The sequence below is a fragment of the Solea senegalensis genome, linkage group LG17 (assembly GCF_019176455.1).
Source record: "Solea senegalensis isolate Sse05_10M linkage group LG17, IFAPA_SoseM_1, whole genome shotgun sequence".
Taxonomy (NCBI): Eukaryota; Metazoa; Chordata; class Actinopteri; order Pleuronectiformes; family Soleidae; genus Solea; species Solea senegalensis.
In genome coordinates, this window is record NC_058037.1 from 7,311,076 (window position 1) to 7,328,494 (window position 17,419).

The window sequence follows — 17,419 nt, forward strand, 5'->3', positions numbered from 1 at the left end:
AAAAAAGTGTTAATGAGTGATGGAGTATAATCTGATCCCATTCAAAACACCATTATCTGTACTTAGTCATTTTTATTTGCATACAACAGATCCATAAATGTCTCCCAACAAAAGTGAGTAAAAAGGTATGATCCTCATTAGAAACATGAATGTGTGACATTTATAGGAAAGCCTGAACTTAGTAACAACCTGAAATTATAAATTTCATTCTTACATTCAGCAGGTCACTTCATGCTCTCTCTTTTTATTTTTTAGAAATCCCAAAACATTCAATTTCTTCAGCATGAAAGGCGTTCACTGAGTTGTCGAACGTGTTCTTCAGTCCTTTGGACTTATACACAGGCACATACGGTGGGTGAGGCATTCAATGACCCAAGTACCATCATACACAGGACAGAATAGAGGGACCCCCGCCGCCCCCCACATAAGTAAGTGGATGATGGAAGGTGAGCTGCAGCTGCTTCAGAGGTGTGACATTTCAGTGTGCGACTGGGGTTAAATTATGTGCGTTCTCTTTTTGCAGCAGTACAGGAAGTGTTATGTGCGTCTTACGGGAACTATTCAAATATCACCCTCATGCTCCAGCTCCTTTTCTACATCTATCCAGGAGCGTTTCTTGGCGCTGGGGAAGTCTTTTCCTAAAGAACCGCGCGTTAGCGGCCGCGACGTGTTCGCCTGTGAACTCATTATGCGGCTTTCAATACGGACAGGAAGTCTGACGGGGACGTCGTCTTTGGATCGAGATGAACTGGGACTCTCCGGAGGTTTTAGCTTCTTCGGCCTTCCTCTGCCTCGTTTCACTGGGACGGGGCAATCCGACACGTCGCTGCCTCTTCCTGGCACTGGTGTGTCCGCAGCTCTCACAGTTTCTTCACTGGAATGTTGTGTGGGCTTTTCCGACACAGCAGAAACGACACGGTTGTTCAGAGAGCCACCTGTGTCACAGCGAACAGCATTTACTGACACATAAACAGGACGCATGGATTTAGAACTCAAACCCTGCACTGTGCGCCGCTCCTGGCTGCTGTCAAGGACTTGCTCGGCTTTCAAAGGTACATGGATGGAATTGTCAAGCGCAGGCAGGGGACTTTGTTTACACTTTAGTTCAGACTTTAAAGATGGAACTGTGTCCTCCTTTAAAATGCTTTCTGAGCTGGAAGGTTCCTCCTGGTTCTCCTGGCTGCTTTCTGAGCTGGAAGGTTTCTCCTGGTTCTCCTGGCTGCTTTCTGAGCTAGAAGGTTTCTCCTGGTTCTCCTGGTTCTCCTGGCTGCTTTCTGAGCCAATAGGATTTTCCTGGTTCTCCTGGCTGCTTTGTGAGCCAGAGGGATTGGAGTCCACATCAGAAGGATGTGTATTTGCTGAAGTGCTCGATTCTCCATCACCATCCGTCTGGTTGCTCCGCACAAAGGTAAATGAATAGACAGTTTTAGAAGCTGTGGAAAGATGAAGAGAAAGTAACACATTTAATTACAAGAATCAACCCGTGGTATAAACAGGGAAGTTTAAGGCCGGGTCCACACCGAGAACTTAGTTGTGTCTCTGTTTATCAGACAAGGAGCGCGTGTCTGCTGCAGAGCCACTGTGGAACTTCTGCTATGAATTATTTAAGGTTTTGCCAGATGTTAAAATAATTTCATATACTCCATATACATCTCTAAACTCAACTAAATGCAAGGAGTATCAACTAAAAGCCACAGATCTATCAGTCCTGCAAATATTTCACAATAAAAGCTTTGTTGAATACAGGGCATTGAAATGCTAGTGATTTTACTTTGAAAAAAAGAACAGGACCTGTACAGATATAATTAAAACTTGCAAAGATCATTTTCACTGCTTATTTTGCAGTGAAATGTGCAGCTTGTGCTCAGAAGAAGGTGAGGTGTATTTTCAAAAAGAACCACATGGCTCACTCCTATAAGCAAGACCTTCTGTGACACAGAAGCACCCGGTTTGGACCCAACGACGAGATATTACTTGACAACTTACCTGGATTCAGAAATGAAGGAAGTATGATTCTACCCGTCTTCGAGCGAATTAGAGGAAGAGAAAGTTGTGGGGCATTGTGACCAGAGGGATTTAGGGAGGGAGATATTTGTGAGTCTGTGTTCAGGGTTAGGGTGACTGGAATTGTAACTGTGCCTGATGTACCCGGAGTCTGCGGACTGGGTATTGTGCAATTCACTGGAGCTCCAGGGGGCTGATTCACTACCTCCAATGGGGCAGCAGTGACCTCAGCTGGGGTTTTAAAGGAAGCTGCCTGAGGATGGATCGGTGGTGCAGGTTTGTCTGCAGCGGAATTGGATTTGTCTGCAGTCGTTTGGGAAGTTTGTGGGTTAGCCCGAAGCTGGATCATCATCTGCCGTAGTCTCTCTTTGGCTGCTGCTGTGAATGAGTTTGGCTGATATGGAGGCTTGAATAGGTTAGACTGTGACTGGTACATGTCTTGGCTCTCGGACTCTGGCGTGGAGCTCTGTAAGAGAGCAGCTCTGGACTGGAGAAGCTTAGAGAAGAACGGACTCCATTTCATCGTCTTCTCTCTCACTTTCTGTTTTTCACAGATTGCGTTCAGCTTTTGTGAAATTACTGTCTCGGACTTGCCTAAAACAAACAAAAAAGACGTGACATTTCACAAAAATGTTCAGTTAAAAGCAACATACATGTTTAATTTTGTTCAGACATCATCAGCTGACTTTTATTTATTCATTCCCAACATGTTGACAAGCAGGAACAAGAGAGCAAACTTACCAGACAAATGTGAAAGCTGCTTAATATAGATCGAGTTTACACGCATCAGCTTGTTTTTCTGCTCCTCTAGAAATTTGGAGGTCTGACCCAGGTTCTGGATTTCCCTCAAAGTCTGCAAACAGAGTAGATGAAGATGACAACATAGCAGTGAGTGAATTGCCTCACCAATCTTTAAATCGGGGAATGAATACAAGGTTGTTGACAGTTGAACTGCAAAACAACAGCGAAATCACCAGCTATAATAAAACCTATACAGTCAATCATGAATCTTATGTGCAAATTGGAGACGAATGAATGTCACCAATTATCTGCTGTATCTTATTATCTGAGTTCAACTCACTGACAGCTTAAGTACTGTACAAATTTGCATAGGAGATTGAACAATGACAAAATGGAAGAATTCCCCAGAAGTCCCCAAGTCTTTGCAATTCCTCATATCCACTTCTGAAACTCCAAGCGATGAATAAAACTTGGCTCACAAATGATGCCAGCTTATTGCAGCTTATTGTCACGGATGGTGTCCTACCCAGTAACATTTCAATGCAGTTTCTGGTTCTCTAAGATATATGTTTGTTTTTGAATCAACAGGGGATTTTCCAGTGCTTTGCGGTCCACCGTGATTGAAGACATAAAACTGCCCGAGGCTAATTTGGAACTGACCATTGCGAGGATATGGAGCCTGTTGGCCTTGAGGTCACATTTAAGGAGAACCTGGAGTTTGTCAAAGCGGTTCCGCATGTCCGAGCGCCTCTGCCTTTCTACCAGCGAGTGCTGCCTTTGACGATCTTTGTCGTCCGCCTGGAGAGACAGTGAAGATGATAAGCAGCACATACAACACCAACACCGCCCTTACGTTTAAAACACACACTGATGCTTTCGAGTTATTTAAAGTACAAAATGATGCACCTGGATGGTAAGATCCATTGCTGAGTCTTGATCGCCGGCATTTCTGAAGGTAGAGAAGAACCTAAATTGAAATTCCAAGTTAAATTCTTTCATATAATATACTGTAAATCATTTCATATCCTCTCATATTCAAGCATACACATTCGCACGTTTTACCCTGAATTGGTTTTGTCTGTTGTTCCGACAGCCGCTTCTTCCCCTCTGTGCTCTACTGTTTCAATGTCCACCAGTTCATCCTGGAAAAGAACCATGATTGCAAAATGACTATAATCTCAGATATATCATTTCTTTTCCTTTATGTGATATTTTAGTGACATTAACTTACATCTTCATCACCCTCTCCACAGTAGTCGGAATCTGAGCTTTCACCTTCCGAAGAACTATCCAGGTGTGTGTCCATCTGTCTAATGTTGTCTTCATCAGCCTCAACTGAAGGTTTCTTCTCATCGCTCATCTTCGTAGGCGAGGGGCAAGGCTCCTCTGGTTCAGTACTCGGCACATCATCATCTCCAAGAAGAGAGTCCAGACCAAGCCAGTTTGTATCTAAAGCCAACTTTACCTGCTCAACATTAAACAAAGCAGCAGAGTTTCTAGTGTTTCCAGTTTCTGACGGCTGTGCAGCTTCATTAGTTTCAGGCTTTGGGAGTTTAAGGAGGGTGAAGCCCCCGGGCAGTACAAGTCCTGGTGGGTTCTGGCCTGTGGTGCTCTTGTTGGCTGGAGGGCAGATCCTGAATGAATAAGTCCCATTCTGTCCAAGGAAGCTGGGGGTCTTCAGTGAGGGGGAGACGGTGAGAAAGACAGGCGAGGACGTGGAGCTGTTCTGGAGAGGCTTGGCCGCGCTGCATTGGCTCAAGGTGGGCGGCTGGACGGGGTTAACGCCGGCGGTGCTTTGTGAACACTTTGACAAACCGATGGGGCCTTTTCTCCAAGAATTGAGGTGGAAATGAGCTGAAGTGACATAAGCATACAAGACACAGTGGTGAGAGAAAGAAATAATTGCTTGATTACAACAAAGAAACAGAGAGTAAAGTAAGAGAGTAAATCTTAAAAACTAAATCCTCGAGAAGGAAAAACATGGATCTTGCTCATTTGATTCTCTAATATTGTGAATTGGTGCAATGAGCAGCAATATTTAACTTCAAACCGACGCAATGGTTCTAATCCCGCTTTGTGTTTTGGACCAGTGCTAAAACAAAGACGAAGCATTTTCTAGTAAAAGAAAGATCTACGTCCAAACAAGAGCTTAGACACTGCATTTCAGAAATAATCTTTTGTGCAGTTGTTTTATTAGTTACAGAAGAGTACAACCAATTATGGAGCAACAATGGTGAAAAGTGTGAGCAATGATTTCTTTTGATCAGATTGACGATGAGGAGAAAGTCAAACGTGTTAATGGAGCCGTTTGTTCACAGATGATAGTCACGACGTGGCTGATAAGAAGCAATCAGAGAGTGAATAAATGCCCAAACACAGAGTTTTCAAATCAAAATGGAGCATGCATTATTTATTTGTTATTTTTTCTTTACTAAAAAAAAGGTATGGTATCTTTCCTTCTATGAGATTGATCTACTTGATGACATGGGTTAGATTGGACTACTTTTCAGTCGAAAGTGGAAGCATTCTTACCTTGTGGTGGTTGCATTAGTGTCTTCAGGTCAGGGGTTTTCTTTGCAGTGATATTTGGCAGGATTGATGTGCCAGCGACTTTGACGTGTGGGATAGCAGGAGTGTCAGGTTTTTGTGTATAGTGTAGCTTCTTAGAGTCTCTGTGCCGTACGTCAGCGGGAGCGTGCAATCGTCCCGTGACATACGCTGCGATGCGGTTCGCTGGATGCAGAGATCCCATGCTTCCCAGCAACACTCTGGCCTGAGAGTAGGGTTTTCCATTTACCTGTTAATGAATCAAATGTGTAAAAAATAAATCTGAGAATGTTCCAGTTTACATTTTCAAACGCTTTATTGATACCTTCAGTCATGTGTTACCAGCTGTGGTAGACTTACCTGCACAAGATCACTTGCTTGGAGGCCAAGAGCTTTGGTCCTGGCTCTCAGTATTCCTGCAGGTAAAACTCCACCTCGGAAAGGTAAGACTCCAACCTGCACGCCTGACTCCTCAGTTTGGCCGTCTTCCTCCTTTAAATCAAGTCTTTCCTCATGGCTATCTTCAAACTCATCACGACTGGTTTTTGATGGTTTACTTATACGTATCTGTAAGAATGTGAAGAACATCAGGTTATGCACCGCCTTAAACCCAGCAGAGACAGATTATAATGTTCAGAAGCTGTTTTGTAGCAGGTCAGACAAATATAACAACATCCCAACTATAAGAAAAGCATTTAATCTGACAATACACTGTCTTATCTAGACACATCGCTGATATACAGTGTCGGAGACGTACCCTGTATATGACAATCGAGCCACTGGGCTTCCGTATGAAGATCTTGGAAACGGGGTGGATATGGTACGGTCCAATTTGGAAAGGTTCCGACAGTCTGTTCTGACTCATGCGCTGACACAAAGCTTTCAGGATCATTTTGTGGTCCTTGTCCCACCGACAATCTGACTGGATCTGTATTTGCTTTCTTGCTTCTGTTTCACTGGCACTGATTTCACGACTGGTCTCTGCTGCAGGACAAAAGGAAGAAATGTAGAAATATAGTGATGTATCACAACAAATATCTTCAATATCATGCAATAGGTGTAACCAAAGTTACAGCATTTCTTTACCTGGATTTTTAGGAGCAGGCATGGTTCTGTGGGCCTGTTTTGGTACGTTGTCCGTGGTCGTATTCTGTTTTGTTACAGCATTTGCTGCGGCAGTATCCAGGATCTTTGGCTCTATGGTAACTGGTGGAGGAGGCTTGCTGTTGAACTCTCTAACACGTGCACATGTCAAAAAACTCTCCAGGTATTTATACACCGGGTCTTTGTCCTCTTCTTGTATCTAAAAAAAAAAAAACAGCGAAAGTGGCAAAGGGTAGAAGAAAAAATCTGTACAATTCTTAACACTTAAAATTTAACTTAGAGCTCCCATGTCGACTAGAATATACTGTAGTAAATAGTATCGTGAACACATCAAGAGCTTTTTAGCACAGAGTAAAGCCTAAGTTAAATCCAATGAAGAAAAAAAATTCTATTTTACCAACTGTGAAGGATGGTTTGCACTTCTTCGTTTTTGGGCCTTTTCTGGAACCGAGCATTGCGGCTCTTTGGGGATGAAGAGCGGCTCCTGATCCACATCGTTAATGTTGCGTTTCCACAGTTGTTTAGTGTGGGAGCTTTGGTGAGGATGGGCTGCATGTGCCCGATTAATCATAGCTGAGGAGGGATAAAAGAGTCTCGTTAACACCACTGTGACCAAAGCGAGCAGGAAACACAAGCTAAGACCCGAGGAAAACAGACACCCTGTGCCTGACAAAGATCATATCACTCAAGAGCAAAGATAACAACATAGATAAATGTCATTAAGATGACTTGTTCTTACAGAAAACAGACAGGATGGATTGGTTGCTCTCCTCTGCAGAGAGTTGCTCGGAGATCTTGCGCTTGAAGCAGTCACAGCCAAACATACATTCTGGCTGACGGCAGTGTGGTGGACCCTTAGAGATAAGCTGAAGACTGGAGCACACACAGCCCAGTCTGCAGAACTCCTGACCACATTTAGGTCCCAGTGCATTGGGCTTTAATTTAAGTGGTAATTTTGTAGCCTGACGATACACCATCTGATTAAAACAAAAAAAGGAGAGAAGAGACAGAACCTCTTATTTAACAGTCTAGATTTTTACATTATAATGGAAGGAATTACCTTCAATGATTTTTTCTATTCAACAGGGCACATGTGACAGAAAGTGACACCAGAGCATTTATATGACATGACACTGTGCAGTATGTTACATACATCTTTGCTCAGGATTACAGACAGAGCCACTGTTAGCCTGCCGGGAGTCAGCTGCGTCCTCCTCAGACCCTGGCTCATGGCTTCTCTCTCCATATTCATCATTTTGAGCTGGACCCTAGGGGGGTCTGGGGGTTTGGGATTCAGCGCTGGTCTCTGGCTCACCAAAGGCTGGTATGTGGGTGATCTGAAGAGAGAGAGATGCAGAGAAAACGAGCACATTATTATGCAGTATGTGAATGTTAAAGCGGAAAGAGAACTTCGCTTGTGAATGAAGGGTGGCCGGTTCAAATCCCTTAATTAATTCATTCATTCATTCATTCATATATATATATGTATGTATATATATATATATATATATATATATATATATATATATATATATATATATATATATGTATGTATACATACACACATATATATGTATACATATGTATACATACACACACACACACACATATATATGTATCTCTATATATATGTATATACATACATATATACATACACATATAGACGATAGCAGAATGAGGAGCGATATATATTACACCCAAAGGCATATTCTAGTCCAGAACACTAATTTGGTGAAATCCTTTCCTATTTCTGTAGGTGGCCACATGAAAGAGAGTGGACTCCTGGTAAGAAACTACTTGAATGATAAAAATACAAATTTATGGAATGCTAGACTGATGTGGGACGGAACCATAGGCTTGTAAGTGCTTCTGGAAATGCGTTTAGTACTAGATATGGGCATAAGAATTGCTAATATTTGACTAGAAATTCTTGATTATAAGAAGCCGATCAGTTACAGTGACTTCTCATAATATATAAATTCAACACGCCTACAGAAGTGATTTACCAGCGTGATTTAATGCGTCTTGTAAGCTGTTAAGAAGATTCAAATTGACAAATAACACCACAGAATATTCAAAAAGCATTTTTGCTTTGAAAATGTGTCTTCAGAGCACGTTGGAAATGCTCTGTAAACATAATACATTAGCTCAGGAGAATTGTTTTCTTAAAAATGAAACACTGAGGCTCTGATAAGAAACAAAACAGAAAAAATAAGCATAGTATAACCAGCAAAAGCAGCATATTCGTCTCGTTATATAAAGGTTATAAAAAATGTAAATGCCCATCAAGGGTGGAATGGAAACCAATTATAGATAAATAAATGTGTAAAATTATGTTTTAAGTGGCAGTCTCACCTCCAGGTCGAACAAGGACAATGAGACAATTTATTCCAGCCCAGGAGGCAATTCACAAATATTTAAAAAAGAAAATAGGATAAAATAGAAGACAAACATGCCTCTGCATACCTCTGTGAAACAGCAGTGGAGTGACCAGATCCAGACACTGACTCATGTACGGCCTGAGCTTCAGTTTTAACAGGTGTTAAGAGGCTGGTGTGCGAGGTAGGAGGCTGTGATGTCACTGCAGAGCAGAGGAGAGGTTTTTGGGAGGTGGGGCAGGGACTGTTGGAAGCAGCCCTCCGATGCTTGAGCACACTGTCCAGGGTCTTAACGTAGCTGGAGCCTTTAGCAGGTAGCTGATAGGCCACAGATCCCTCTGCGTTCGTGGAGAAGGCCTCCGCCCGTTCACTGATTTGCTTAGCCTCGCTTTCCAAGTACTCGTCCAACATGTCGCTGCAGAAGGCAGATAGGTTCTTTTGTAATCCTTTTGGAGAGGAGGAATACAGGGACTTTAAAGCATCAGCGGGGAATAATGAATCAGACACCATTATATTCAAGTGGTTTCGGTTCAGTTAATCTTTCAGTAATTACAGCCACTACATAATCTCACTGTGTCATAAAAGGCGACAATGCAGATGCTACAATTAGAAGAAACAAAACACACACTCACCATTACATTTAGGAGATATTTCTTTGCTTTGTATGAACTTGTTTTTCCATCCTTTTATTTTTGTCACGTCGCTCGTCTTTCCTGTCCTGGAGATGAAGGGTAATCCATGATCTGTGACGGAACACAAATTGTGTTAAAGGACACAGCACAACTCCAATATTCATTTCTTCACAATGTTGTTTTAATGTGTGTTCCGGTTGTAGTCGGAATTTCCAACTTGAAAAGTCAGTGCAACCTCATTAACCATAGGATATTAAGATGGCTGTTATCTATTGAAACACTGCTACTTTTATTTACATAGCGCTGTTCAATTTTTATTCATGGACATATACTCATACAACATGTGTATGTAATGCCCAAGCATGTCTTGAATAAAGCTGGTGTAATAGACTTTTTTCACAGCAGACATCTGTCAATGTGAAACAGATATCACAGGTTTTTACCAGTAATATTAATTAGAGATGCTCTCCAGGTATTACAGAGTCAGGGTTGTGCTATTGTAGTTAAGTGTACGGGAAGATCACACTGAATACTTCACACTTGAACCTGTAGAAGCCATTCCTGAACATATTGTTATTTCAAAGTGCATGCATGCTTTCCACATTTTCTGAATGTGTTCCAATAAAGTGGCTGAAGAAGGTCATAATAACACAGCTAAAACAACAAATATAATTCTGTATTTGACCTAGAAATCCTCAAAGAATCTCTCTCACACATGAATGATATTGTGGTGTAAATGAGTGTCGTGAAGATCAGTTCAACTCACCGGCAAGCGGTGGAGTCGTGGAATTGACTTCTTCTGGAAGGTTTGCCAGACTGAGTTCCAGATCGACTCCCAGATACTGAAGGTCGACGGACATGCCAGTGTTCAGGGAGCTCAACTTCAACCCCACTAAAATGAGAGGAAAGATGAGTCTAATCATGTTCACATTACCTTGCTTGGTATAAAGACTGGGAGGTTTGTGTGTGTGTTCTCACAAACTGACCTTCCTGCAGCACAGGATGGATGACCTGCCTGTGCTTGAGAGCCCTGAGGTCCTGCAACAGGACAGCCTCCATATGGGATATCTTCTCCTCATCAGTCTCTGGGACCAACTCCACTGAAACACAAACAAAGCTTTGTTTGTTAGTTACATTATTAGCTGGTCATAACTGAATAATAACCAAGAATAAAGAGTTTCATAACATAAAATCATCTGAAATATTTTCAATCTACACTTAATCACCTGATTCCTTTGCCTGCTGCAAAGTTGCCGGGGAAACTGGCGATGCCGATGCTGGGCTATTGGCTGGTTTGTTCCTCGTGTGAACCTCAAGAGCTTCCTGTGACACCAAGCAACCACCACCACAGTCCATAACATAAATTCAGAGACACAAATACCTATGTTTGCAGCAAATTCACTGCAGTGATATCTGTGGTGGTTTACCTTTGAGGGGAACGATGCAAAGAGGAGGCCCTCGACGTCATCCAGCTCTGGTTGGAAAGAGATGGTCGGTGATGAGGTGGAAATCTGTTTGGGAGAAACAGCAGTTCCACAATTCTTTCCCCGTCTGTTGATCTTTTTCCTTCCCTTGCGGTTCGCGGGTGAAGACCCCGGGGATGACTTTGAGGTAGTGGGAGTCACCGATGTTGCTTTAGGCATGAGTTCCAAACCTTGCTGCAACTGAAGGGTCACACTGACGTTGAGGCTTTCTTCCACAGATTCACCAAGTGGATGTTTCTCCACAAGCACAAGCTCACCGAGGGCGTGTTTCCCTCTAATACAGGGGACGTAGCGCTCGTCTTTACTGGAATGTGTGGACATTATAGGCTTTAGGACCAGCCTGGTCACCTGTGTATTTGAGGCAGGAGCAGGGGCGGTGTGGTTCTTTGAGCTACAAGGCATAAAAGGAAGTACATTTTTGAATTGACACCAAACAAATATGATCTCATTCTGAAACATTAATTTGCGATGGCACTGCATGGTGTAATAAAAAAGAAGAAAAATAATGTCTAAATATTTTGGCTATTTTTTTAGCATGTCACCACCATATAAGAAGTTATCTGCATCTTTACTTACACACCAGAATATATCACATGACCATTTAGGCACATGTGTGACAGGGAAGTTGACATGTAAACAGGAAGTTGATTCTCTCCTCTGCAGTTATTTACTTAGTTTCACAAAGTATCTAACAATGGCGACAAGTCAGAGCAAGGATTCCTCTTATGAGACTGATGATGACGTGGAACTTGAAGTAAATATTAATGGATATTCTCATTCATTCTTAGTTTTGACCAATAACAACCAATCAGGTAGAGAAGGTTGGCAATTGTGTCACTGTTTCCAAAGGTCGCACAGACTACAATTAAAATAGAGTCATCACTATTGAACTTCTGTAATTAATTCATGTTTTACTCATTTAATACGGCAACACTTTCAACACCAAAACAAAAGACTAAATACAAAACATAGCTGATAAATGCATAATAAACAATGAATTGCTAACTGATCAAGTGTGTTAACTGTGAAAGTACATTATCATTTGGTTTGTGAGACAAACAAGTGATAAATTTACCTCAGATCGACGATCCCCTCTTTACTTTCGTGTTGTTGTGAAACGGAAGACAACATGTCGATCTTCACCAAAGGCTGGGACTCTCCAATGACCCTGTTTAGTCGTAAATCCTCCCTGAAACCCTTTGCAAATGGGTTGTGGTTGATTTTCAGCTGTGTGATTCGAAAGTTCTGGTAAGTGGTCACGGCCATGAATTCGGTTTGTGGAAAAATGAAAGTCATGCTCTCAGGTCCCATGACCACAGGCGCCTCTGGCATGGTTACGACCCCATCTGGGACTGGTATAACATGGAGCCTTGGAATGTAGCGTTGCATCGATTGTAGGATTATATGATCATCTCTGTCTAGGTAATTATTGGTCAGTTTGAGCTTGTAGAAAGACACCCAGCCACTTAACCACTCTGAGCCTTTGCAGGGCGAGTGTTGGTGAGAGAAGGCCCGGATCTGACCCTGTGTCTGAATGTCAGCTACAGCACAGACCTCCCACTGGAATCTGTTCCAGCGGTATTTGAACTGGTCAAATGGAACTATGGATAGGACCAGTTTGTAGTAGCACTCCGGCTCTAAGCCAGACAGGCGGTAACGGCAGTAAGGAAACATGCGGCGGCCCTGTTTAGTGAGAATCATCTCAGTTCCGCAGCTGTGGAATTGCTTCCACACACTGTTATTCTCCAGAGTGACAGTGACACCGTTCAAGGTTAGTGAAGCGGGAAAATCATTTTCCTTTTCCATTTTGTTTGCACTGCCAAATGTGTTGAATGGCATCGCAGTCAACAGCGGTGGCGGAACCATGATTGTGACTAGACCCGTCCCTGGGCCTTTTAAAGAGTCTGACGCTGATGCTAGGTGTGAGGTATCTGGGCTTGTTTCCATAGTTCCTTCAAAAGTACTGGGTGGTGTTACAGCAGGGTTGGCTGGGCTCGCTTCAGCAGGTGAGGAGAGAGCAGAGGCGCAGTCGTTACTTGCGATGGAGACCGCTCTATTCTCAACCACTGCCTCATCAGTGAAATTAGTCACAGTGGAGCAAAGAGGAGATGAACACACAGGAGTGTTCATAGGAGGAGCTGACGAGGGGACGTCTGTGAGGGTCCCCTTCTTGTGTGGTGTCACAGCATGGTGGGCTGGGCTAGCTTCAGCAGGGGTAGGGAGATCAGAGGTGCAGTCATTACTTGCGATGGAGACCACTCTGTTCTCAACCACCACCTCATCAGTGAAATTAGTCACAGTGGAACGAAGAGGAGATGAAGACCCAGGAGTGGTCATAGGAGGAGCTGACGAGGGGACGTCTGTCAGGCTCCCCTTCTCGTCCTCCACTGCATGTGGGTCCTCCATGGACGAGATCTCAGGGTCTGTAGCCGGCATCACCAACAGCTCCTGTCCTGCCACCTCATTGGATACCTTACATAAAAATGGTAACATTGATGATGTTATTTATAATGCATAGCAATGCACAAAAGGAACAACATACATTACACACGACGCAACATAAACTTCAAAAGCAAAAACCGATCTTCAAAATATGCGGACAAAATTGAACAGAAGCTATTACAACCCAGCCAAGCATCGCAAACAATGACACAGACGAAGGAGCCACTAAAGACGGCGCAACAAATAAACCCTACAATGTGTAGCTCTGCTCTGAAAGGCCAAACAGAACATATGAATAGAATAGTGCTGTTCACTGACATGTTTACAATGACTCAGAAAACACTATCTTTAATCTTAAGTCATTTGTCTATGTTCAAATAAACATCAACATAAGGTAAATGGACTGACGATCTGTCCAGGATGTACCCCGCATTTTTGCCCTATGTCAGCAGGGATTGGCACCAGCGCCCCTGCGTCCCTCATGTAGAAGATAACACGGTAGAAGACGGATGAATGGATGAGGTAAATGGACTCAAAGAGATACTGAGAACTTTACCCTGAGCTATGTTTATGTGCCGTTTATGACAGATCTATACTTGGCTGCTGATACACACAACCTTAATCATATTTGCTGTTTAATCAACTTAAGGAATTAAGATGAATAGAGGCAATAACACAGAAGCGCTTACATATAAAAGGCATCAAGCTATTGGTTTCTTATGTTATTTACTGTGCGAGTGTTTGTGAGATTAAGAGTAGCAGTTTTTATAGCTTCATTGATGCAAGTAAATGGCCCAGTGCATAATAGTTAGGAGTTTTTATGGCTCTGGGATAAGCCTTTTATATGTATTATATACATGTTTCCAAATGGATGTGCATTTCATGTTTTGAAGCAGAAGCTTTCCACACAAATGATGTCTCCGCCCAAATAAACCCAACGCAAATACTGAAGAAAAGGAAGCAGCAAACAGCAGAGCGAGAGGGAGTGTGTGAGTCAAGAGTGTTTACATCCTTTCTGGTCTGCAAGGGCCACCGTAGCTTCCAATACACTTGGGAAAACTGAGCGGAGGAGTACTCTGACCATTGCACGTGCAGTCTCACCGTCAGATGCCACAATTTTTTTTAAACACTGGACCATTAAGTACAGTTAAGTCTGCTGTTCCATTACTATCATTAAAAACAAAAACACCCACTAGTGGTTGGAGGCTTAAAACAACTCGCATCAATACAGTGATTCACAGAATCTATGCAGCATCATCACATCATGAAATGTCCTGGTTGATAAAACAAGTAACAGCCCGCACCCTCAACTTTTTTTATAACGTATATAAATATACATACAATGACTCATAAGGGAATATTAACAGGGATGAGCTGATTCTAAGTTTGGGTCAAATTCACTGGATTGGATCTCAGAGGGATCGAAAATCAGTAAACGAAAATCAGCAACAGCATTCTAGCCGAGTCATGTTGTGGGCTGCTTATTTCTTCTTTATGGATATTAATATTGTTCCACATCTGAAGAGTTATTAAGTCTTTGGATTTCCACATTTAGCACAAATGTCTTCATAGCTTTGTAGTCTAAAATGTGTAAAATGACTATCTGCAATAGTAGATACTCAAGGTTGTGATATAAATATCAGTATCATATGACACCAAAAAGTGATAGAGGCATCTCTAAGTGTGAATCAGTTTTAAGACATGTGTATTGGCTACGTGAGAAAAGAGAGTGGACTTTGCCTTCGTGGGGTGAGCTGTGAGACCTCGGTGGTGTGACTGACCAATAGTCTGCCTGTCTGATAGCACTCAGCTGCTCAGAGGATATGGCTGAAATGCTCGGACAGGCCTGTCTCCCAACTAAAGACACAAACACAGAGACACACTCTGCTGCTGCTCATCGTCCCCACATCACTTCATCATGTCCGTGCAGCTCACAGCACGAGCTGAGGACAGATGACCTGTTTACGGAGCTCCCGTCCAGCTGTCCATTCACTTATCACACAGTCACACCGACACACGGATGCTGTGCGCTAAAAAGGTGTTTAACAACACAGCGCTCACTTTAAATTAAACAACACCGACGTGTTTACACAACAAATGAGTGGGAATATTTTTCCCCCCACCTGAAACAAAAAGCCACGCTGACGATTCAAGTTGTTTGTCAACAGCTTTCTCTCCTCACGCGCCGCGGAGGAGGAGGAAGGGCCTCCTGCTCCACAAACACACACTCACACTCACTTACTCAAGTTGGAAAAGTTGCAGGTTTCACCAACGCCTCACCTTTCACCATCCGTGGAAAACCCTCGTGGAGCTCGGGCCGACACGGACACGGCGTCCACGCTGAAAGTCCCAACTGTTGCACGTCGCCGTCGCCGAGGGAATATCCTCGACGAATCCCTCGAACATAAACACAAACTGGCAAATGGAGGCCGAGAGCCACGCCAGTCTGCTCGTATCGACCGACCCGAGCGTGCACGCGGCGGAGTCAGAGCGAGCGCGAGCACAGTAATCACCCCCACACACACACACACTTCAATGGCGCGAGATTCCCGGGCCGGCAACGCGAGGGACGCCGGACTCGCCTGTTCCCACCACGAACGGAGTCCACGCAAGTTTTCTCTCAAAAATATTTACGCCGCGTGATTCCTGCGCTGACAGCAGAGACTCGAGACTTTCTCTTCCTCTGTGTTTCCTTCACTTCTTTTTCTCCCTTACAATCACATTCCCATTCACTCACTCACACGCCGTTCTGTGTCCCTCTCTGTCTCGCACATACACACAAACACACACACATCCGTGCTCTCGGGCTGTGACGTAACGTGTTCGCCGTGGCGGGTGAGTTCCAGTGGCCAATGCGCGAGCTCTCTGCGGAGGGGGTTAACGGCCACACTCCTGAGTGTCCTGTGAAAAACAAATGAAAACACGCCGCGCATATAAAATTAATGTGTTAAATGTGTCAAACAAGCAGCGATATTTCTTCCTGACACAAACCGTCAAGACTGGCGGTTGTTACCGCAGCGTCTTACGTTTACGCCGTAAAAGTGTCGTGTCCATTGTTTCTCGGCTAAAAAATGGCGACGGGAAGTCGTAGTTGGAAAAAAACAACACGTATATGCGCAAGCAAAGCCGCATAAATACTTTAATACAACAATAAAGTTAATGTTGTCACCGCATAATATTTGTGTCCACAAATGATGTTGCACAGCAAGCTGAGGCTTAAAGTCGGTTGGGTGGTGGCTATTTGCGAGATAGCAGTGAGCGATGTAAAGGCTTTGAAGTCCAAGTATTTCTAGAAAGCTCACATTTATAACTGTACCTGCTGGGTGTTAGTATAAGCTAATGTTTGCGTACAATTGTTCTCCAAATGTTGCTGAATCAGTAGTAAAAATGTAAAACATCTAAAATAAATCCACAACTCCAGTTGCTAGCGGAGATCTTTGCCTAATGCAGTGTTTCCATTTTTCTTTAAATCGGGATCTTCAAACGTGTGTATAAGATTTCTGGCTATTTCTATCGCTATTTCGCTATGTAATGTATCATTTTGAATAGGTAAAACAGTCTTCTCAGAGAGAGATGTTTTATAATTGAATCACAGCATTTTATGTGCATGTTATTTAATAAATCGTAAGTGAAAAGGTACAAAGAAAATTATATGACAACCTCCAAATCCATGTGTCAGCTAAATCAGTAAACTCTGCTTTGGGAATTATGAAAATCAAATCAGCCTTTAATTTAATTTAATTAAAATTTTTATTTTATCTGACATGGTCATAGTCTTCAGTGTTCTACAGTCCAAGTGAAGAACAACCAAGTAAACAGTAAATAAATAAATACAGTGACTGTGCATCACAGCTGTTGGATACAGAATAAATAGATGTGGATTTCACGCCAAATTCAATTTTCCTCTGAGTAAAATGGGATTAAGAATGGATGATTTAATCCAGAGGAAGGCAGTAATGTAACAGTAAAGATGTCAATGCCAGAGAAGAGAAAGGAGGAAGAACAAATGTCACCTGAGCCGTTTGTGTCATTAACATTAACATCATGACTCAACTTTATAAGTAATTAATGTTTATAATCCAGCTTC

At 42.9% G+C, this 17,419-nt stretch overlaps 1 protein-coding gene across 4 annotated transcripts; it reads right to left on the minus strand.

Moving 5' to 3' along the window:
• Positions 1-57: 57 nt before the first annotated feature.
• Positions 58-16,054, minus strand: LOC122783617 (MAX gene-associated protein-like). Of its 4 annotated transcripts, none has more exons than XM_044048361.1 (22): positions 15,613-16,054; positions 11,966-13,362; positions 10,834-11,281; positions 10,633-10,729; positions 10,393-10,506; positions 10,173-10,298; positions 9,407-9,517; positions 8,863-9,220; positions 7,550-7,733; positions 7,136-7,373; positions 6,794-6,969; positions 6,379-6,595; positions 6,050-6,273; positions 5,653-5,859; positions 5,278-5,542; positions 3,977-4,599; positions 3,808-3,887; positions 3,652-3,712; positions 3,406-3,543; positions 2,746-2,857; positions 1,987-2,598; positions 58-1,433 (listed from the first exon to the last, which is right to left on the minus strand). In XM_044048361.1, exons 2-22 carry the CDS (start codon positions 13,324-13,326, stop codon positions 562-564), a joined length of 6,624 nt encoding a protein of 2,207 aa, XP_043904296.1. In that variant the 5' UTR covers positions 13,327-13,362; positions 15,613-16,054; the 3' UTR covers positions 58-561. The 4 variants fall into 4 exon arrangements, with proteins under 4 accessions (XP_043904296.1, XP_043904297.1, XP_043904294.1 ...); XM_044048362.1 differs by having other exon boundaries at positions 3,652-3,694; positions 6,050-6,276; XM_044048359.1 differs by having other exon boundaries at positions 6,050-6,276.
• Positions 16,055-17,419: the final 1,365 nt, after the last annotated feature.

What these genes read in the sequence shown, in the direction of transcription:
- LOC122783617 (XM_044048359.1), bottom strand. Translation starts at nt 13,326, where the DNA reads ATGCCGGCTACAGACCCTGAGATCTCGTCCATGGAGGACCCACATGCA. An exon ending in CAAACCATCCTTCACAGTTG is followed by an intron (nt 6,596 to 6,793) that starts GTAAAATAGAAT and finishes TTTTTTTTTTAG; the next exon opens with ATACAAGAAGAGGACAAAGA. An exon ending in GTGGAGAGGGTGATGAAGAT is followed by an intron (nt 3,888 to 3,976) that starts GTAAGTTAATGT and finishes GTTCTTTTCCAG; the next exon opens with GATGAACTGGTGGACATTGA.